The 22,585-nt window shown below is 33.5% G+C and overlaps 3 protein-coding genes across 5 annotated transcripts; 2 read left to right on the top strand and 1 right to left on the bottom strand.

The window, feature by feature from the left end:
• The first annotated feature begins 2,162 nt into the window (after positions 1–2,162).
• LOC137837780 (DNA (cytosine-5)-methyltransferase 1-like) lies at positions 2,163–9,330 on the top strand. 3 transcript variants are annotated; one of them, XM_068646902.1, is made up of 13 exons: positions 2,163–2,199; positions 2,284–2,503; positions 3,169–4,675; positions 4,934–6,428; positions 6,602–6,766; positions 6,844–7,042; positions 7,138–7,249; positions 7,345–7,492; positions 7,585–7,782; positions 7,872–8,150; positions 8,240–8,401; positions 8,478–8,696; positions 8,966–9,330. In XM_068646902.1, the coding sequence occupies exons 2-13, from the start codon at positions 2,302–2,304 to the stop codon at positions 9,107–9,109; spliced, it is 4,830 nt and encodes a 1,609-aa protein (XP_068503003.1). In that variant the 5' UTR covers positions 2,163–2,199; positions 2,284–2,301; the 3' UTR covers positions 9,110–9,330. The 3 variants fall into 3 exon arrangements, with proteins under 3 accessions (XP_068503003.1, XP_068503005.1, XP_068503004.1); XM_068646904.1 differs by lacking the exon at positions 2,163–2,199 and having other exon boundaries at positions 2,359–2,556; XM_068646903.1 differs by lacking the exons at positions 2,163–2,199; positions 2,284–2,503 and adding an exon at positions 2,569–2,980.
• A 7,943-nt stretch (positions 9,331–17,273) lies between these two features.
• LOC137837779 (probable carboxylesterase 18) lies at positions 17,274–18,557 on the bottom strand. The gene has a single exon (XM_068646901.1). The coding sequence runs from the start codon at positions 18,359–18,361 to the stop codon at positions 17,384–17,386; it is 978 nt and encodes a 325-aa protein (XP_068503002.1). The 5' UTR covers positions 18,362–18,557; the 3' UTR covers positions 17,274–17,383.
• A 1,802-nt stretch (positions 18,558–20,359) lies between these two features.
• Positions 20,360–22,494, top strand: LOC137838880 (uncharacterized). The gene is made up of 5 exons (XM_068648093.1): positions 20,360–20,385; positions 20,552–20,726; positions 20,984–21,961; positions 22,042–22,233; positions 22,330–22,494. Exons 1-5 carry the CDS (start codon positions 20,360–20,362, stop codon positions 22,492–22,494), a joined length of 1,536 nt encoding a protein of 511 aa, XP_068504194.1.
• Positions 22,495–22,585: the final 91 nt, after the last annotated feature.

Below are 22,585 nucleotides of genomic sequence, written 5' to 3'. Positions count from 1 at the left end.
ATCTGATAATTATATAAAACTGATTCTGACTTTGGCATCGAAGCGCCTTGTAGGTACACACCCAACCGTGAGTGGAGACCGAGAGGACAAGCCGAGAGGTCCAGTTGATATAGCCCAACCTAGTAAACATGCCAGTCATAAGCCCAACCTGAAGCAGGAGTCAACCACAAGCCCAACCTGAAGCTGGAGTAAACCGAAAGTCCAACCCGAAAGGTTAAGAAGATCCAGGAAGTCAGCACATTTTGCAAAAAGAAGAAAATTTTATGGGCCTTTATAAGAATATGTAAGATTGAACTCATAATTATATTACAATAAATATATTATTATAATGAGTAAAATAAAATAAAATTGATACATAATCTTGAAATTATACTTAAAAAAATATTCAATTTTTTAAATAATTGTTAAATTTTCTAATGTTTTAAAACTAATATGAATTATTATAATAATATATTTTTATATAATTTATAATGATTACTTTGTAAATTTATAATGATTAGTTTATAATTTTTAATTATTAAGTTTATATACTTTTAGATTTTTAAAAATATGTAAATTAATAATAAACTGAAATGAAAAAAATTTCCGGACATATGCATTTCATAAAAAAAGGTAAAAAAATGAAAATTTAAACTTTATAATCATTTAATTTTGATATATTTTTAGTGCATTATATATACTATTGATTATTTTTTTTAACATTTTTTAATTTTAATTGTTAGATACATACAATAATATATAAAAAGAAGTGCACGTATTGTTCACACATAAATACTGATTATTTGAATAAAAAAAATTGAGAAACACACAACTAATTAACTAAAGACATAATTGTGAGATATAAACACGGATAAACTTAAATAATTAAAGAGACTCGTAGATGAAATCTGGAAATATTGAGACATATTTTAAGAGTAAAACATTAAAAATAAAGATAAAAAACTTAAACACATTTACACACAAACACTGAATCCATGCACACTCAAAAATTATAAACACACATCAGAAGTAATGAAAAAAATTGTAAACTTCATATAACCACACACTAACAAATGTTAGATACAATTAGTCATAAATACTTAAAAATCCTACAATTACTTTAATTAATAAACAAATAAATCTTAAACACAATACCATTTATGAACTATTTTGAAACCCTAATAATGTTTTACCTACACACTATAAAACTTAAATGCAGATGACACAAACACTCAATGACCTTCTACCTTACCCAAAAACTTCAATGACTTTCACATACTTTACACCAAAATAGTACACTGTATTAAAAGTTTTTTCAGTCACAGCATACAGATTTATCGAGACAAAAACCTTAAAAAATAATAAACTTAACTATATATGTACAAAAACACTTTCACATACCTAACACAAAAACTTTTCACCTACTGTACACAGTCGCAACTTCACTGTAAAGCCTAAAAAAAAATAGTAAAACTATACGAAAATTAATAAATCTAAATACATATCGACACAAGTAAGCAAACTACGTTCAACTACTCTAACCTAGTTTCCATACTGCACTACACTACACTATACTGCACTTTAGAGTTTTTCAAAAGCTTTATTACTTTAACCTAATTTTTATGTCGCCACATACTCCACCTACTGCATAACTTTTCAAAAGCTCGAATATTTTAATCCACAACACCGTACTCCACTGTAGAACTTTTCAAAAACGATTATTTTAACATGCATTTCACGATTGTCGTAAACAAAAACCTTTCACCTACTTTATACAGTTGCAACTTCACTATAGAACCTCTTAAATCACAATAGGTAGATAGAAAAAAAATCTTAAAACTAGAAGAAATTTAATAAACCTAAATACGTATCCACACGCAACCTACTTTTAACCACTGTAACCTAGGTTCAACACTGCATTGCACTACACTACACTGTACTGACTGCTGACTGCACTGCAGTGCCACACCCTCATGTATTATTTTAACCTAGTTTCGAGTGCGCCCTACTCTACTTCATCACTTTTCACACACTATTATTTTAACTTATATTTCACGACTGCCGCCGTACACTGTTGCACTTTTCACGACCGTCGCACATTTTCGTAGTTTTCACGATTGCCGCCGTATACTTTCGCTACAGGGTTTCAGTAAAAAACAATCGGAGCACACATTATTTAGAAAAAGCTGGGTGAAAATCTATTTGGAAGGGAGTGAGGTGGTGAGTTCTACAACATTTTTTTTTGAATTTTTTCTCATAAATATTTTTCTAAAATATTTTTCATTCTCATATTTTTTTTGTAAGATTTCACCTTCTGCACTCATGAGCGCCAAAAAATCCCTCCATTCCAATATTGGCGTCCCCGCCAAAGACCAGAGTGTGAAAGGGGACCTTGAAATAACCTCAGCTGGTTCCTCACAAGTCCTCACAGAGAAAGTCGAGTGTAATAAAACATACAATTTGCGGAGAAAGAACAGGATTCAAGACATGGGTTCTGCTTCACTTCTGGATTCTTCAGAACCAGGTCTTAAACCATATTATTGTTGTCCTTAGTATTCATATAAATTTCCTACCTAGGTTTGTTTTTTTGCCCCTTGAGCTTCATTTCGTTTCATTTCATTTCACGATCTTTGGTTCTGTGCCCAATCAACTGCCACTGTCCCTGGGTGTGTTCTTTCTTATGACATCATGGTTTTTTTTTTTTTGTGTTTTATTGATTTCATTATTTGTTTTTTCCCTTTTCAGTTACCATTTTTTAAAACTTTTCAGATACCCTTTTTTATTTTTTCTCGTTTCTGATTGGAAAGGGGACGTTTTTCCCATATCGTGAAATTTTCTGTGTTATGTGGGTTCTGTGATTGAATGTTTTTTTTTTCCAGATACCAATTTATGTTTTCCAGTGATTTTTGTGTGAAACATTCGATCTTTCGATTTTGCCATGGTTTTGGCTTAGAGACCATATAGCAGATAACCTTGGAGGGCCGCGTTGGTCATCTCTGTGGTTAGATTTCGTTTTACCGAAATTTATTGTTTCTTTAACCATGTTCAGCCTTCTATACAGTGATTATTAAAAGACACTTGATTGTTATTTATGTCCAAGACTTGTCTCAATTGCCCTTTAAGATTGCTTCTATACTTACCTTATTTTCTCAGAAAGTTTATGATTATGTTTTTTGGTGTTTGAAATAGGTGAGAAGAACGCCAAGGGTAAGGGGAAACTGGAATCTGCTGTCTCCAGAAGGGGAGGGGAACCTATGGCTAAAACCAAACAAAAGAAGCGAAGTTTAGCAGAGAGCACTGATCAGCCTTCATCTTCACGCAAAATGCCAAAACGTGCTGCAGCGTGTAAAGATTTGAAAGAGAAATCCTTTTCGATATCTGATAAATCTTGTCGCATTGAAATAGAGAAGGATCAGATTGTTGATGAAGAAATTGTAGCTGTCCGACTTACTGCTGGACAGGACGATGGTCGCCCAAACAGGCGAATTTCAGAGTTTATCCTTCATGATGAGAATGGTAATATACAGCCACTTGAGATGCTTGAAGTGATTGATTTATATGTCACTGGTTTTATATTGCCGCTTGAACCAAGCATAGGCAAGAAAAAAGAGAAAGGTATCAAGTGTGAAGGATTTGGTCGACTTGAATCCTGGGATATCTCTGGCTATGAAGATGGTTCTCCAGTCATATGGATTTCTACTGATGTTGCTGATTATGACTGTCAGAAACCTGCTGCCAGTTACAGAAACTTTTATGATCATTTCTTTGAAAAGGCTCGTGTATGCATAGAGGTATATAAAAAAATTGCAAAGTCCTCGGGGGGAGACCCTAATATAAGTTTGGATGAACTACTTGCTGGTATGGCACGGACTATGAGTGGTAACAAATGGCTTTGTGGAGCTGCAACTATAAAGGAGTTTGTTATTTCTCTGGGTGAGTTCGTTTATAAGCAACTCATTGGTTTGGACCTGACATCCAAGGCAAATGACATGATGTTTGCAGATATCTCCGCTCTTATTGCTCTCAGAGATGAGTATATGAGGCACGGAAACCCTGCGCATGCACAAGTAATTCCCTCAAATGGGAGTTTAAGGATTGGCTCAGGAACTGGAAATGGAGAAGAGACGGATCAGATGGATTCTGTAAAACCTGCAAATGGTGAAGCGGAAGATTTAAAGTTAGCACGACTCTTGCAGGATGAAGAGTATTGGAGATGTATGAGGCAGAACAAAAACTACGGACCGCTCCCTGTAGCTAACAAATACTATATCAAGATTAATGAAGACGAGATTGCCAATGATTATCCTCTCCCTGCTTTTTACAAAACCTCCCTTCAAGAAACAGACGAGTATATAGTTTTTGATAATGGCTATGATATGCATGGGTTTGATGATCTTCCTCGAACCAAGCTTCATAATTGGTCTTTATACAATTCAGATGCAAGATTGGTTTCACTGGAACTTCTTCCCATGCAAGCTTGTTCAGACATCGATGTTACAATCTTTGGTTCAGGTGTAATGACTTCAGACGATGGATGTGGGTTCAATCTTGATTCTGATGCTGGCCAATCTTCTTCCACTACTTCAGAACCACAGGTTGCTGAAGGAATGCCAATTTATCTGAGTGCCATAAAGGAATGGTTGATAGAATTTGGATCATCTATGATTTTCACATCCATCCGAACAGAAATGGCCTGGTATGATGCCTCTTGTCTAAAATTATTGCTATTGTTTGTGTCAAAAGAAATTTTATTAAAAAAATCCGTACGAGTAAATGTGTACCATGCTGTCAATACAATCATCAATCTACTGTAACCAAATTGTCACAAAAATCTGTTTGGACTAACTTGTAATGAAACATCTTTCAATATAAATTCATCTTACTATTATTTTGTTCTAAATACAAGTAGTACGTAAAGTCACAACCAGACTCACTCATACTTCATTCCTTTCAGGTACAGACTTGGCAAACCATCAAAACAGTATGCTCCTTGGTATGACACAGTGTTGAAAACTGCAAGGCTAGCTATAGCCATGATTACATTGCTGAAGGAACAGAGCCGAGTATCACGACTTTCCTTTGGAGATGTCATCAAGAAAGTATCTGAGTCTAATCAGGAAGATAAATCTTACATTTCTTCTGATCCATTGGCTGTTGAGAGATATGTCGTTGTCCATGGACAGATTATTCTGCAACTCTTTGCACATTTTCCCGATGATCAGATCAGAAGGTCTCCATTTGTAACTGGTCTTATGAACAAAATGGAAGAGCGGCACCATACCAAATGGTTAGTAAACAAGAGGAAAATTTTTCCGAGAAGTGTACCCAATTTAAATCCTAGGGCAGCAGTGGGTCCTATTGTGTCCAAGAGGAAAGCTATGCAAGCAACGACTACAAAGCTAATCAATAGAATATGGGGAGAGTATTACTCAAACCATTTGCCAGAGGATTCAAAAGAGGGGCCTGTGAGCGAGTTAAAGGAAGAGGATGAATTGGAGGAACAGGAAGAAAATGAAGATGAGGACAATGAAGAGGAGCCAATACTTTTGGAGGGAACCTCAAAGAAGCATTCAGATTCAAAGCAAACAAAAACATTTTCGGTTAATGCCAAAATAAAATGGGAAGGAAAACCTGAAGGGAAGACTAGTTCTGGATATCCTATTTATAAGCAGGCAATCATTAATGGGGAAGTTATTTCTGTAGGAAAATCTGTGTTAGTTGAAGTTGATGAATTTCCGGACATGTATTATGTTGAGTATATGTTCGAGTCAAAGATTGGAAGAAAAATGTTTCATGGTAGGATGATGCAGTACGGTTGTCATACTGTTATTGGCAATGCTGCTAATGAGAGAGAGGTGTTTTTGACTAATGAGTGTAGGGATATGGGACTGCAGGATGTTAAGCAGACAGTTGTTGTAAATATTCAGAAAAGGCCTTGGGGTCATCAGCATCGAAAGGATAATATCATTGCAGATAGAGTTGACAGGGCTAGAGCAGAAGAAAGGAAGAAGAAAGGACTACCTACTGAATATTATTGTAAAAGCCTGTACTGGCCTGAAAGAGGTGCTTTCTTTAGCCTTCCGTTTGATACTTTGGGTCAAGGGTCTGGTATTTGCTCATCTTGCAAAATGCACGACGTTGAAAAGGCGAAAGATATTTTCACTGTAAATTCCTCCAAGTCTGGTTTCCTATTTAAAGGAACTGAGTATTCCCTTAATGATTATGTTTATGTAAGTCCCTTTGAGTTTGAGGAAAAGATCGAGCAAGGAACTCATAAGAGTGGAAGGAATGTGGGGTTGAAAGCTTATGTTGTGTGTCAAGTGCTAGAGATTGTTGTTAAAAGAGAAATAAAACACACCGAAATAAAATCTACACAAGTAAAAATCAGGAGGTTCTTTCGACCAGAAGATGTATCAAGTGAGAAGGCATACTGCTCTGATATGCAAGAGGTATAAGATACAAGTCTTAGATAGCATGATTATGTGGATTTTATAGTGTTATTTTTCCCATGACAAGTGAACTGCTATTTGTGCATATTGCTCTATTTTGAGTATTGGTTCTACTTTGTGTATCTCATCTATAAGTTTTTATACTGACTTGTATTTTAACATTTATATTTTAGGTGTATTACAGTGATGAAACACATATCATCTCAGTAGATTCTATAGAAGGGAAATGTGAGGTCAGAAAGAAGAGAGATATTCCTGAACAAAGTGCCCTTGGAATGTTCCAAAATGTATTTTTCTGCGAGCTCTTGTATGATCCCGCCACTGGATCACTGAAAAAGGTATTGTGTACTGAATCTATTATACAAGCATGCAATATGATTTCGATAATTAATTTTTTTTTTCAATTACTTGACAGTTGCCAGCTCATATAAAAGTAAAATATTCAACTGGACAAACATCTGATGCTGCAGCTAGAAAGAGAAAAGGAAAATGTAAAGAGGGAGATGACGATTCAGAGTCCTCTAAGGAGGGGAAAACATTAAATGAAAAACGTTTAGCTACCTTGGACATTTTTGCAGGTTGTGGTGGTTTATCACAAGGGTTGGAGCAGTCAGGTAATCTTAGCTACGTTATTATAGCAAGAAGAAAACCATATTGTATCTGCTACCAATGCGTAATATAACGTGTATTGTATTGCTAAATGGTTCAGGTGTTTCATCAACTAAATGGGCTATCGAGTATGAAGAACCTGCTGGTGATGCATTTAAAGCTAATCATCCTGAGGCATTGGTGTTCGTTAACAATTGCAATGTTATTCTTAGGTAAATAATCCCATTTAGATAACTGATTCCAGTACTAAATGTTGAATGGTGTGGAACCTATTTAAGTGACTTGGTGATTTTTTTTTGTAATGTAGGGCTGTAATGGAGAAGTGTGGGGACATGGATGATTGTATCTCAACGACTGAGGCTGCAGAATTGGCTGCAAAGCTTGATGAGGAGGAAATAAGTAGTTTACCAATGCCTGGACAAGTTGATTTCATAAATGGGGGTCCTCCATGCCAGGTCTCTCTAGCTGTTGGCTTTTTTTATTTATTTATTCTTCTAATGAATATATTATTAGGTAATTGTTCAATAATGTGTTGTTTTTGCTTCAGGGTTTCTCTGGGATGAACAGGTTTAACCAGAGCAGTTGGAGTAAAGTCCAGTGTGAGATGATATTAGCATTCTTATCCTTTGCTGATTATTTCCGGCCAAGATATTTCTTGTTGGAGAATGTGAGGAACTTTGTGTCTTTCAATAAAGGACAGACATTCCGTTTAACCTTGGCTTCACTTCTTGAGATGGGTTATCAGGTAAAATTACTGCAACTTTCTTCCTTGAGTAATTGCACTCCGTTGATGAATAGAATTTCAAGGAACTGATAAATGTTTGATTCAAAAAGGTGAGATTTGGTATCCTTGAGGCTGGAGCATTTGGGGTTTCCCAATCAAGAAAAAGGGCATTCATATGGGCAGCCTGTCCTGATGATGTGCTTCCAGAATGGCCGGAACCACTGCATGTATTTTCGGCACCCGAGTTGAAGATCACATTATCTGAAAAAGTTCAGTATGCTGCTGTCCGTAGTACTGCAAGTGGTGCTCCATTACGTGCAATAACTGTTAAAGATACCATTGGTGATCTCCCATCTGTGGGCAACGGAGCCTCAAAAGGAAACATGGAGGTATGTTAAAAATAGGAAAGATACGTGTCACATATTCCTCCACTCTTAAAATTTTCACTCACTGTTTTCCTGTGTTTTATGTTGTGCAGTATCAAAATGATCCTGCATCATGGTTTCAAAAGAAGATTCGTGGTGAGATGGTTGTCTTGACTGATCATATTTCAAAGGAGATGAACGAGTTGAACATGCTTCGGTGCCAGAGAATTCCCAAGAGGCCAGGTGCTGATTGGCGTGATCTTCCAGCGGAAAAGGTGAAGCTGAATTCTTGTGAACTTTTAGCACAACAATTTGTGACCTATCTAATCTGTGAAACCTTATGAAATGCAGGTAACATTGTCTAGTGGACAAGTTGTTGATTTGATACCATGGTGCTTACCCAACACGGCTAAGCGACACAATCAATGGAAGGGACTGTTTGGTAGGTTGGATTGGCAAGGGAATTTCCCAACTTCCATTACAGACCCTCAACCAATGGGGAAGGTTGGAATGTGCTTCCACCCTGTCCAAGATAGGATTCTTACTGTTCGTGAGTGTGCTCGATCTCAAGTAAGTTGAAAAGTCTAGTTTTGCTGAGAAATGGAATCCTAACAAATTGAAATTTCTGATAGTATTGAATTGCCACTGATAATCTTGGTCAAGTTTTGATAGAAATGTCCAAGAAATCAGTTTCTATGATTAACTAGTGAGCATAATAATCCTTAATAGCTAATTACAAAACTATAATCCTTAGAATCTTTGCCTAAGAAACAGGCATGCATCTCATAATTTGGTATAATCTTTATAGCTAAGCATATTTTCATCCATTATGAATGCAGGGTTTTCCAGATAGCTATAAATTTTCTGGCAGTATCATTCACAAGCACAGACAGATTGGAAATGCTGTTCCTCCTCCTCTGGCATTTGCATTAGGGAGATCGCTGAAAGAAGCAGTGAACAGTAAGAATAAGAGCTCCACATAGAAGATGGTTCTTACATTCTTTTATGATCATGCTTGTTAGTACATTTGTCAAGATATTTGCTCATCATCATTCAGGGTTTCAGAAACAATTAGGCCTTGTATAATGCGATGTCCATTGATACTTTGTTTGAGGCTGATTCGTGGTTTAGCTTTTCTCGACCAAGGAATTGAATGGATAATGCTCCGAAGAGATCATTTTGTGACAATTTGGATTTTCTTGAATAGTTGGTGTTCATCCGTTTTTGTTACAATTGAGACCAATTCTTGCGAATTTTATTTGTCAAATTCTTTCTCCATCATACGAATTTGAATGCAACTTATAGCCTCTCAATTTTTTTAAAATTATTCTTTATTCCTTAATTGAAAATTTGGAATTCAAAATAATATAATTTGAAAATCAAAATCTCATTTTGAAAAAATAAATCAAGTATATTTTGGGAAAAAAAATCTTGAACACAATCAAAAAATGCATTATGAAAAAGAATGCTTATAATTTAGGAATGTATCTTAGAAAAAGGTTTCTAGAATTATTTTTTTGATCTACATTTTTCATTCATTTAAAATTATTTTTTTCATTTTGTAGATATATATTTGGTCATTTTCACTAGACAATTTGCAATTCAAATTGATACTCTGCATGGAGAATATGCAAAAGAAATTTAAAAAAATATAAAATAACGGTAACTTTATTGGAAATGATAGCCTCAGACTGTGGGGCTCAGATAGTCAATGGAATGCCTGCTGGAATCCAATAATTGTTATAAATAATGAAAATAAAAAAATATATTATATGATTAAAATAACAGCGAAAATATAAGTAATTTTTATTTGAATTTTATTATGTTTCAAGAGAAGAAATCAAGTTACCGTTAAAGGTTAAGATAGTTATTTATCAAAATTACCCTTAATTATTTATTATTTTGTTTTAGTCAAATGAGTATGTTGTACTTAACTAAATAAAGTAATGAACATAAATGACAACTATGCTAATTTTTTTTTTCGTACAATTTGATTTGTCTTCATATTTTAATAGCGTAATAGTATAAGAAATTTATTATGTGGCTTTTTTTGTTTAGAATATTCTTTTAAATGTATATTTTATATAAAAAAATAATTACTGTATTTAATTTTTCAGACAAAAATATTTTATTTCAATATATATATATATATATATATATATATATTATGAGAGGTGAGGGAAAAAATATTAATCATTAGATTCAAATTTATTATCACATTAAAGATATTATAAAAAAGCAGTTGCATGTGACTTAAAGTTCTCTTAGTTTATGGGTGGACATTTTTTTTTATTTTTGCTCTCTTTTTTGAGTAAGTTTGGACTAATAAATAAATAATTTTTAAATGAAAATGAGTCCTTGCAATACTCTCTCAAATATTATATTTTTAAAACTGGTTTTATTATTATTTTTAATTTATGAAAAACTACAAATTTTGGTAGTTTCATTTTTTATTAGATAATTTAAAACTAAGATTTCTTTCAATAGTAATCCCATTGTAGTTTCGTTCATTAATTTCATGATTTTAGTCTTCTATTTCGAAAATTCTTAAATATATATATATATATATATATATATATATATAACTCTGCATTTAACATGTAAATTTAATATACCATAAAAGTATTTTAATTAATTTAAAAAAGTATTTTAATTAATTTAAAGTAAATTAAGTAAGGTATGCAAAATTGAAAATTAAATTAAATTTTTGAATTTTTTTTAAAACGAAAAATCTAATGTTGTTCAAAACAAAATGAAAACTAAAATAGTAGATGACTAAATTAAGTGAAACCAAAATTTTAATTTATTACTATTTCTTTATTTAATGACTCTGTTAGTATTTTTTATATCAATTGATCCAGTTAATTTGTGAGTACTAAACCACGTAATTTTCAATAAATTTAGCAAATAACTAAGGAAATGTTAAAAATAAGATATGAAAAAAAAATGAACAATCTTGTCTTTACTTTGCATCTTGTCAAAGATTTTCTTTTTATTGTAACTTTTTCTCTTTGAAGGAAAAATATATTTTAAGTGAAATGACATTAACATGTTCTTGAATATTATTTGATATTCACACAAAAAAATGTTGAAAATCAACTTGTGAGAGAGTGTCACTCATTATTTAACAAACAGTGATTGTAATTTTATAGTTTCAATATAATTTTTATATTAAAAGAATAAATTATATTTGTACCGTTTTGTGAACATACTATTTACAAAAGATTTCTCTAATGTTTTCTCTAATGCATTGATTCCTTCTTCAAAGTGGTACCAGTGACATACTAATCTCATTTCATGCATTCACTGTTGCAAAAGATTTCTCACAATCTGTGGTGTAGTGTGTGGTATTTTCTCTCCTGCATTGGTTCTTTCTTCACAGTGGTACCAGTGACAAACCAATCTCATTTCATGCATTCAGTGTTGCAAAAGATTCCTCACAGTCTCTGGTGCATCTGTGTGATGTTTTCTCTCATGCATTGATTTATTCTTCACAGTGATGCCAGTGACAGACCAATATCATTGCATGCATTCACTGTTACAAGTTATGTTAAGGGTATTAAGGTAAAACACTTATATTCTATTACTGTTTTGCATGTGATTTCTTCTCCACGTATGCATTGAATTCCTTATTCACTGCTTTCTCTCATGCACTGGTTCCTTCTTCACAATGGTACCACTGACAGATCAGTCTCTTTTCATGCATAGTTATTTCAAAGTTATGTTAAGGGTATTGAGGTAAACCACTTATATCCTAGGTCCTAGGTGGAAATTACAGCTTTGCATATGTGAGAAGAAAACGAAATTCATTTAACTTGCTCCTCAATTTGCACTATTGCCACTAACATGTAAAAGAAAATATACCATACAAATATTTTAATTAATTTAAACTAAATTAAGGTATGAAAAATTGAAAATTAAATTAAATTTTTGGATTTTTTTTAAAACGAAAAATCTAATGTTGTTGAAAACAAAATGAAAAACTAAAATAGTATCCAGTAGTTTTACCCTATGGGCCTCTATTGGGCTGGTTTTACTCTTTGCCACTGCCACTGTGTTAGGCTCAACTTTCTTATATATACACTTATGTTTTGCTTTTTGTACCAAATTAAGAGAAACCAAAATTTTAATTTATTATTATTTTTTATTTAATGACTCACTTAATTTGTGAGTACTAAACCACGTAATGTTCAATAAATTTAGCAAATAACTAAGGAATGTATAAGATATTAAAAAATAAATGAACAATCTTGTCTTTACTTTATATCTTAAATTTTCTTTTTTATTGTAACATTTTCTATTTGAAGAAAAAGTATATTTTAAGTTATATGGCATTAACATGTTCTGCCATATTCTTTGGTATTAAAAAAAATGTTGAAAATCAACAAGTTGTGAGAGTGCCACTCTTTATTTAACAAACACATATTGTAATTTTATAGTTTCAATATAATTTTTATGTTAAAAGAATAAATTTTATTTGAACCTTTTTGTGAGACATATTTCAATTTGCATGTATTGTTAAAAGAAAAAGAAGAAGTAAATGAATCATTATTCAAGTATATTCCTCTTTTGGAGTTACTTTCTTTGTTTTTCATTTTTTATGATAATTTTTTTTGTTGATATCTTGTAAAATTGGTGTTTCTTGGGAGATTTTCTTGTTCTCTACCTTTCTTCTCCATTTACTCCCCAAGCCCAACATCAACAGAGAGGCACATGTGGAGGAGGCAACTCAACTCCAAGCCTTTGACTGAGCATAATTGAAAGCTCTTAAACATGGGCATCCATGTGATTCAACTCAATCCATTTTGAATTTGGATAAAGGTTTATAAGAGGATAATAAAGGAATGATGGTTTAGAATCTGGAAGGAGATCAATGGGCTCTTTGGTGAGGTCAAAACACAACACTTTAGGGTTTAGGGGAGGGGTTCAACCAACAAGTTTTTAACAAACTTGAAGAGAGTGAAAAATAAGACACACATAGCAGGTGAACCCAAGAGAGGTAATGTCAAACAATAATAAAGTAGGACTACACCAAAGTGTTTTGGGGGTAGCTTCAACATCAAATGAAGGTGCTCATGAGACATGTAAAACCTTGTTTTGAAGCTCATGGAGGGAGGAAAAATGAAGTCCTTGAAGAACTTTTTCATTATAATTAGTAGCATGATTCTTCAAACCCCTTACCAAGGGAAAACAAAATGCCTTCAATCTAAATGAATTCAAACATGAATTTTAAAAGTCCTAGCCGATTTAAGAGTGAAACGACCAGACTCATCTAAAATCCAATTAGGAATATCCTGTTCCTCCTTAACCATGATATGATTAAAACATGAGGCATCTGCTGTAAAAATAAGGAAATATTCCAATCACAACCTGTCCTAAATTGAGAGACTGTATCCGAAATGTTAGCACCATCAGATAACCCTGCAATATAATCAAGAACTTTTACCAACAGTCCAAGAAGTATAATCAAGTACAGTAGAATAAAACTGTTTAATTCCATACCAAAGAGAATAAGATCAATAAACCATTCTAAACTCGTATTTTGATTTAAGAACCCTGACTTTCCAGAGAAAAAACCAAGGTTTATTGCTATAAGCAAAGTTCCAAGCAAGCTTAAGAAGATATGCATTATTTTCATGACGAAGATTAATAATCTTCAAGCCTCCATTCTCAAGAGGAGAACAAATCGTATCCAAATTCACGGTGACTATGTCTTTTTTCATAATATCACCAGTCCAAATAAAATTTCGACACCATTGCTCAACTTGGTTAAGAAGTGAAATAAGTCATTTTTACATATTAAAGCTATAAGCTAGAAATTCAGTAATCACCGTATTGATTAACTGAATCCGACCCATCATGCTAAGAGATTTACCTTCCCAATATGCTTCCTTCAATTTGACTTTATCAACCAAAAGTTGAAGAAATTGACACTTTGGATCACTAACAAATATAGATACTCCTAAATAATTGAAAGGCAAACAACCATGACTACAAAAAAAAATATGTTAAGTTTTGGTGACAAATCTTGCAGAATTATCCATGGTGAAAAAACTATTTTTAAAGTTATTAACATATTGACCAGCAAAATCACCATACGAAAACTTGATTTAAGATAAGTTTATTTTTTGTAAAATAGTTTTAATTCTTCAACTTTATATATGATTTTTTTAAATAAAACAAAATTAAATTTTTAATATTACATACTATAAAATAAAAAGTTTTACAATTTTTTTATTCAGTAGTTTATGTAATTTTAAATAATTTTTAAATTATTATATATATATATATTTATTTATTTAAAAAAAATATTAATTATGATCTTAATGAGAAAAAAAAATATACTAAATCGTGAATCTCAAATCCAAATTTTTTATATCTTATTTGAATTGAAATTATCATCCAAATTGACGACTTCTATTAATTTTTTTTAAAGCAGATTAGAATACTTAATTAATTAAAATTGTAGTCGACTTCGAAAATGAATCGTCGATTTCCATAATTTTTCTGCCATTTTCGTATTTTCATTACCAAACAATATTTCTCTTGTGTTAAAAAATATGTTTGCCTGAAAAAAGATATGGGAGTGGGGCCCACCATTTGGTGCTGTTTTAGGGTTTGTTGACAATTTTGGTGCATGTGGGGATCATGTTTTAATGCTTCAATGGAGTTTCAGCTTTTGGATTTTGTTTTTACCTAAGATGACACGCAATTTAGGTGCAAATTTTTGGAACTTGTTGGGCCAGTTGCTTTTTCATTTAATGCTTCTACTTGCATTTTTATTTTTTGCAAAATTTGTCTTGCTATTTGCTAAATCATTTGGTATCTATGCAGCCATTTTTCTATTTTCCATTTAAAAATAATTCATGGTAATTTTTGCCACTTTTTTTTTGTAATTTAGACAGTTTGCTTCATGGGCCCCTCAGTTTGATATTTCGACCTCCAGAATTTTGTTCTCTTAAAGAAAAGAGAGTCTTGGCCCATTCCTTTGCCCAGCCTATTTGCGGCACATTTTTTAGACTGTTTCTTCCTGCACCTCCATATTTCTTCTCTCACCTCCATAAATTTCCATATTTTTAAAAATATCTTTCTTTAATATTCCATATTACGTAATTCAAAAGTTTTTTTTCAAATTTGTAATTAGTTTTCGGATTACATAATCTAATCTGGAAGCTTTTTTTTTCAGATGTATGATTAGTTTTCGGATTATATAATCCATAAGTCTTTTTTAGTTTCCGGATTATGTAATCTGGAAGTCTTTTTTCAAAAGTGTATCCGGATTACATAATGAAGCTACTCTATGGGGGTGACACAAGAAGGATGAAAATGTATTTTCATGTTTTGTATGGGGTGACAGAAGAATCTATGCAGGTGTAGGAAGAAGCAGTCCATTTTTTATAATGCACCACACAGTAGTTTTTTGATTTTTTTTCTATAAACCTGGACCTATTCGGCTGGCCCATTATTTCCGCTATATGCCACTCGCGTTTCATATCTGCACTATTTTTCTGAAAAACCTGGCCCATTTGTCTGGCCAGTACCTTTTATGTTTGCCACCCCTTCTTTTATTTGTACACCCATTAGCTTTCATTTTCTTTAAAACGTGTGGGCCCTTTCGTTCGGCCTAGTGTTACTACTATTTGGAACACGTTGTTTACATATACAACCACCAACAATTTTTTTTCAAATATAATTTTGTCACGTACAAATAAATGTTAGACACTTGTATGACATGTCATGTAAAATTTGATATATTAAAAAAAACATAAACTTTATTTTTTTTTCTTAAATAAAACTTACATAAAGAGTTAATCATCCTGATATATAATTTATATCATCTCTAGTTACGGTATTAAACATATTTGCTTGCATTATTTTATATTTCAATTAGCGTAAATTAAAAAAGAAAAATCCTAAAAAATATAAAAGTTTTATAAATAAAAAATATCAACACCAACCAACATATAATTAAAATTATACCATCTTATAAGTCAATGTTGTATTATTTAATTAAATTTATTTTTTAATATAGTATTAAAGTTATTATCATGAAATTTAGTTAACTTATCCGACCAGCTATAATATTACATTCACATAGTTTAATTTAACAAATTCTCCTACCCATATGTTTTTTTATGGAGTCACGTCTAAAGGCTAGATTTTTTTAAGGAGTATTTATTTTATTTTTGTTTGCATTTTACTATACCTATTTATCAAGTTTTTTTATAAAAATCATACATATCAAAATCTAAATATATTGAAGAGAGAAAATAGTTGTAGTAGTCTACTTTTGTTCTATATATTTGAAGTTATTTCAAACTAAATAAATATTTAAAAGTGAAAGAATATATTATTAACCCTTAACTTTTAACTTTAATTATTTTTTCAAAGTGCAAAATTTGATTCTTCAGTTTAGTATATTATTAACACAATATTTATTTCATGGTATTCGTGTTTATTATCATCATCATCGTAGATTCGAGTTAATTAAAGTTATTAATTAAAATTGGTCTAAGACATTGGTATATTTTTAGTTACTGTTCTCGAACTAGGTTGGGGATTGGGAGAACTATTGTCTTCGGATGTCACTCGGTCGGTCGTATCTCACTTCCTCCTTCGGTCCTTCTTGCTAGATGACTCCTCAGGCGGGTGGGGTACCTGCAGATGGCACTCCAACGCTCAAGTCAGTGGGGTATCGTATTCGACTGGTTAGAATATGGTAGATAATGACGTACCTTCTTCCTTGGAATGCGTGATATTTATATTACCTTGATGGGCCCTTACTGTTGGGCCGGATTAGGAGGTTGTTTAGCGGTTAGGGTTGGATTAGGTCGTTTCCTAACCATAGGTTAACCTTTGCTATTTGGGTCAACCTTTGACTTGAGCACCTTATGTCGGTCAGCCACGTATGATATATGGTCGACCTCGTACCTTAAAGTATGGTCTTGACGCATGGATTGACCGGATAACATGACCAGTCGGCCATCCCGGTACAGTTAGAATATATGAATAAATTTATAAAACTTTATGAGAATTACCTATAATCATTAATAGCCATTAATTGCTCTATGTAAATTACCCAACCACCATGTCCAATCATAACACAACATGAATACAAGTCTATCCAATTTATGTTTTTTTCTAACATGCAAACAAAAATATCATTTATTTTTTCACATTAAAATTATAAGATTACAAGAAAATAAAATCTTATTATTATAATTATAATATTAGAATATCAAACTTGAGAGTGAACTCTAACTACCAGCCACTTGCTTGTTGATGAAATGGTTGACATGAGAAAGAAGCTGAGAAGCTTCGGGTAAATACGGAAACAAGTGAAACCCGTGAATCATATTCGGGTATTCAATTATTTCAATATCCTTACCCGAATTTCTTAACCATTCATAGTACCTTCTTTGCCAATCTTTTATTGGGTCAAAACCCGCCACAACCAAAAGCGTATTCGGATAGTCCAGACCCGAAATATCCACCGCATTGGGCCCACTCACATTAACCACTTCGTGGTCACGGTCCGACCCGGTGGGCAAAAAAGCCTTCCAATACCAATCGGTTACATCCAACGAAACCAACGGGTCTTGCGTGATTCGGATCTCTGATTCGAGTCTTTCTTGCCCTCCGAAAAACGGTTCAATCGAAACCAACCCGATTACTCTCACGAATCGGAGCCTCTCTTTACAAACCCGAATGGCCACGTGGTGGGCGATGTTCCCGCCCGAACTATCACCCGCCAAAAAGCACTTCCCAACGTTTCCCAAAACTGTGCCGTTTTCGTCGAGGTATTTAACGACGTCGAAACCGTCGTCGTTTTGGGAAGGGTAACGGTGTTCGGGGGCGAGGCGGTAGTTAACAGAGATTATGACGGCGTTGAGGAGGCGGCACAAGGAGCGGCAGAAGGCGTCGTACGTGGTGGAGGCCGGGGAGAGGAACGTGAAGCCGCCGCCGTGGAAGAAGACGACGACGGGAAGGGTGGCGGCGGAGGCGGATGGGGAGAAGAGGCGAAACCAGAGGTTGCGTTTGGCATCGACAGTGACGTCGGAGGTGGCGACGGCGTCGATAGGGTTGGGGTTGGGAGGGAGCTGGGGGTCGAAGAGGTTGAAGAGACGGCGGTTGACGGTGCCGTTAGAGCGGCGAGAGGCTTTGAGGAGGAGAGAGAGCAGAGTGGTTAGTATGCGAAGCTTCCATGGAATGGTTGGTTTGGTTGATGCAGCCATTGCAGGTGGTGGTGAGTTGACTCGGTTGACACGGTGACTCGGAGAGTGAAACGAACAAGGGAAGAAGTGGATGCAAGTGAGAAGATTTTTTATAACTATTTCTGATGACTAGGATAGTGTTTATACAAATATTAAATAAATAAACTGATTTTTTTTATGGAAACAAATGTATATAATTTATGTAAAAAGCTACAGAATTAATTAATTAATAATAATGCCAAAGATAGATTTTAAAGTAACTACTATAATTATTGTTAGTTACATGTTATAATTAAAAAGAGAGGAATATATTTGAATTAAATTTTATATACATAAAAGAATGCAAAAAAATATCTATGGGCAGAATTCTTATCTTTGGGTATCTGAGGTGAGGGTTGGTTGGTTCTGTCACCTCATGTCTTAATTTCCTTATCTCAATTCCAAATTATACATGTGAAAAAATAAATGTTAGCATTTATTTGGATTAAGAAGAGGTTAAAGATTGAGTAAAATATTTTTATTTTTTAAAATTAAGTGTTTTGTTTTGCATTAAGTAGTAAAACTCTTAAACTTTAGTCTTTTCCTTTCTCATAATACAATATATTATTATTCTTTTTAAGGGATTTCATTCTCATGCTAGTGCCATACTCATTAAGTGTAGTTTTTTCCCCATGCCTTTGTGCTTGCATTACTGATTGAGATTTTCCATGGGCTTTAACTGGGCTTATTGCCTTCAATATACAGATATTTCTTGCTGCACCCCTATACTTTTTTCTGCACCCCTATATTCTTCGAAATACCTAAGTTACCCTTAATAATTTTGGATGATTCTAGAATAAGAGTGTTCCGTAAGCAAAAGTGTTTTCGAAATTAGAAATCAAAAAAAGAAAACCATTCCAAAATATATATTTATAATTTTTGGAATGATAAATCCATAATTCATAAAATATGTTATGGAAACATTATGAAAAAAGTAATCTGTAAGTAATTTTTAAAAAAGGTAAAATAATATTTTCAAAAAATTATGAGATGCAGGGAGAAAATTGTTAGGGTGCAAGAAAAAAACACCCTCAATTTACTCCTGATAGCTTCTTCCTGCACTTCCATGATTTCTTCGGGCACCTCCATAAAGTTTAAAAATACCAAAATTATCCTTCAGTAAAAAGATAAAAATGAAAATATTGTTTGTCTGCTAGTGAAAAAAAGGAAGTTACTTCATGTGGTGGGGTGCAACACTCGAGCTTGAGTGGTGGTGGTGGTCCTTGAAGTGGTGTTGGAGGTGGTGCTGAAGGTGGTGCTTGAGAAGGTGGTTGAGGTGGTGCACGGTGGTAGGTAGCAGCGGTGGTAGGTGGTGTTGGCATTGGCACCGTTGGTGAGGTACATTCTCATTCTCATTCTTCTGTCTTAAATAAATATTTCCGCATTAGTTAATCCGGTGGATTCACGGATCACACAATCCGGTGCTTAAGTAAAGCGTTTTGGATTAGATAACTTCTGTGCATACCAGATCCAGAACCTGCCAAAGTCATATTTCTGGATTGTGTAATCCGGTACCAAATGAACTATGGATTACGCAATCCGAAAGTGATTTTAAAACTTTCAATATGCCTTACGTATTACGTAGTCTGGTACTCATTTTGCTATATGAATTTCAATTACGCATTACACAATTTGGAAGACATTTGGAACATCAAACATGACTTACGAATTACATAATTTGGTAGTCATTTTGCTGTGAAAATTTTGACTTATGGATTACACAATCCGAAAGTCACCTGAAATGACTTATGGATTACGTAATCCGGAATTCATTATGCTGTTAAAATTTGACTTATGGATTATACAATCCGGAAGTCATGTTTAAGTTGTCAATTACAAAATCTTATGCTATTTTTGTTTTGCATATGTGAATTTATGGAAATTTATAATAAAATGAAAATTTATGTTTTATGAATGAAGGTGTAAGTATGGAAGAATTAATGAATTTTGTGCATCAACATGAATTTTTTGAAGGGGACTATGGTATCCATTTTACAACAAATGAGGTGAATACAATTTCATTTCATTTATGTTTACTGCATTATAATTTGAAGAAGTGATTTTGTAATATTGTTAGAATAACTTTGTGTAGGTGTTTCCTTCGTGAGAAGACTTACTTGAATGGGTCCATAGGGTTGGTTATGGACTTGGTTTTGTTATTGTCATTATTAGGTCTGACATAGCAAATGGTAAGCAAGGGAGAAAGACATATGTCTTGTTAGGCTGTGAAAGGGGGGGTAGTTACAGAAAGTACAAGGATGGTTTGGAGGTTAGTGTAACTGGTACTCGAAAATGTGAATGTCCCTTTAAAGTGCGAGGTAAACCTGTTGGAAAGGGTCAAGGTTGGGTATTTAAGGTAGTATGTGGTACTCATAATCATGATTTGTATGATACCTTAGTTGGTCATTCATATGCAGGCAGATTAAAAACGAATGAACATGTGAAGAACACTTGGATTATTCCGCACAAAGAAAAGTTTGTCAAGTGTTGGACAAATTTGTTAATGCATTTGGGAAATACAACATCAAACAGGTATATGAATGCCTTTACTTTGTTTAGAATGTGTATAACGTGTAATTGTTTTATTATGTTTTATACTTATAGAGGGTTGAATCAGCTCATTGGTCTTTGAAACGAATATTACAAAATAGTATGGGAGACCTGTGCTCGTGTTGGGATGCTATCAGGCATGTTATTATACTTCAACATAACGAGATCAAGACATCATTTCAAATGAGTCTACATGTGATAGGACACACATTCAATGTGCAATTGTATAAAATGTTGGTTGGCTCTATATCTAAACATGCTTTAATTCTCATTGCTGAAGAGTTTGATCGGGTCAATGATGTGGGGTTTGATAGTGAACGATGTGGATGTGTACTCAGACAGATTCACGGATTACCATGTGCTTGTCAGTTAGCCAGGTATGCTATGGGTGTCATTCCTCTTAATGAAGTTCATGTTATGTGGACGAGACTGAGTTTTTCAGGTTTATTTAAATGTGATTCATCATCTCGGTTGTCAATTCAACAAGAATGGGATGTGATTCTATCCCGGTTCGACGAGGTTGATATTTATGGCAAAGTGACAATTAAAAACAAGTTGCGTGAAATTGCCTATCCGGACATGACAACATTATGTGCACCACTTAATGTAGTTAAGACAAAAGGATCTCAAAAGAGTCAAGGAAATAAATTTCAGAGGTCTACAAAACGCACCCCTTCATATTTTGAGCATTTAGATCGCATCCATTTTGTAAATGATAGTTCATCATCTTTGAAGACTTGTAAGGGAAAGGTTAAGGTGATGACCAACACCAATGCAATTCCCATGCTTGATCAATTTCATCCGAAATGTCACCCTTATATTTTGGATGTAATAGATGTTAAAGCTAATGGACATTGTGGGTTTCGTGCTATTGCCTCATTGTTGGGGATGGGTGAAGAGTCATGGCCACTCATCAGAATGAATTTATTCAAAGAAATATCTCAGTGGCGTGAAGAATACGCAACATTGTTAGGTGGTCATCAACGAGTAGAAGATATCAAGAGGTCCTTACTAGTGGATGAGTTGTCAGTGGTAAGTGCATATTCATAAGACTCATGTGCATTGATTAATTGAACCTGTATGCAATCTAATTTCATTATTGCATTTTGCAGGCTAGTGTTGAAAAATGGATGACAATACCGGATATGAGATACTTAATAGCAAGCAGATACAATATTATCTTAGTTTGTTTGTCATTGAAACAAAATATTACTATTTTTCCATTGCGTACTGCACCCCCTACCGATGCTAGTCTACACCGATTACTATGTATTGGTCATGTGTATGATTCACACTTTGTGCAGGTAAGGTTATTACTCAACACATTATATATATATATATATATATTTTATTTTTTATTATTTTTTTTCTTTGTTTGCTAATTTCCATTTGTGGTGCAGGTAAAATTGCTTGATGATTGTCCCATACCTACCGCTGACATTTTATGGTGTACACATTGTTACCCAGAGGCAAGGTTATGGTCATCATATTACATTGCTCAGATGCAATCTTTTACACAATTAATCAATATTAGCCCGACATATGTGAATCTTGGAGACGATTGATGTAAACATAATTTATTATGTCGGTTTCTGATGCATAATTTATTACTTAAGTTCTGATTCATAATTTATTACTTCAATTCCGATTCATAAT

The sequence above is a fragment of the Phaseolus vulgaris genome, chromosome 4 (genome assembly GCF_000499845.2).
Source record: "Phaseolus vulgaris cultivar G19833 chromosome 4, P. vulgaris v2.0, whole genome shotgun sequence".
Classification (NCBI taxonomy): domain Eukaryota; kingdom Viridiplantae; phylum Streptophyta; class Magnoliopsida; order Fabales; family Fabaceae; genus Phaseolus; species Phaseolus vulgaris.
This window is presented reverse-complemented; position numbering and strand designations above follow the sequence as displayed.

What these genes read in the sequence shown, in the direction of transcription:
- LOC137837780 (XM_068646902.1), top strand. Translation starts at nt 2,302, where the DNA reads ATGAGCGCCAAAAAATCCCTCCATTCCAATATTGGCGTCCCCGCCAAA. An exon ending in CCTCAAAAGGAAACATGGAG is followed by an intron (nt 8,151 to 8,239) that starts GTATGTTAAAAA and finishes TATGTTGTGCAG; the next exon opens with TATCAAAATGATCCTGCATC. An exon ending in GTGAGTGTGCTCGATCTCAA is followed by an intron (nt 8,697 to 8,965) that starts GTAAGTTGAAAA and finishes TTATGAATGCAG; the next exon opens with GGTTTTCCAGATAGCTATAA.
- LOC137837779 (XM_068646901.1), bottom strand. Translation starts at nt 18,361, where the DNA reads ATGGCTGCATCAACCAAACCAACCATTCCATGGAAGCTTCGCATACTA.
- LOC137838880 (XM_068648093.1), top strand. Translation starts at nt 20,360, where the DNA reads ATGGTATCCATTTTACAACAAATGAG. An exon ending in TCCATTTTACAACAAATGAG is followed by an intron (nt 20,386 to 20,551) that starts GTGAATACAATT and finishes TGTCATTATTAG; the next exon opens with GTCTGACATAGCAAATGGTA. An exon ending in ATGATTCACACTTTGTGCAG is followed by an intron (nt 22,234 to 22,329) that starts GTAAGGTTATTA and finishes TTTGTGGTGCAG; the next exon opens with GTAAAATTGCTTGATGATTG.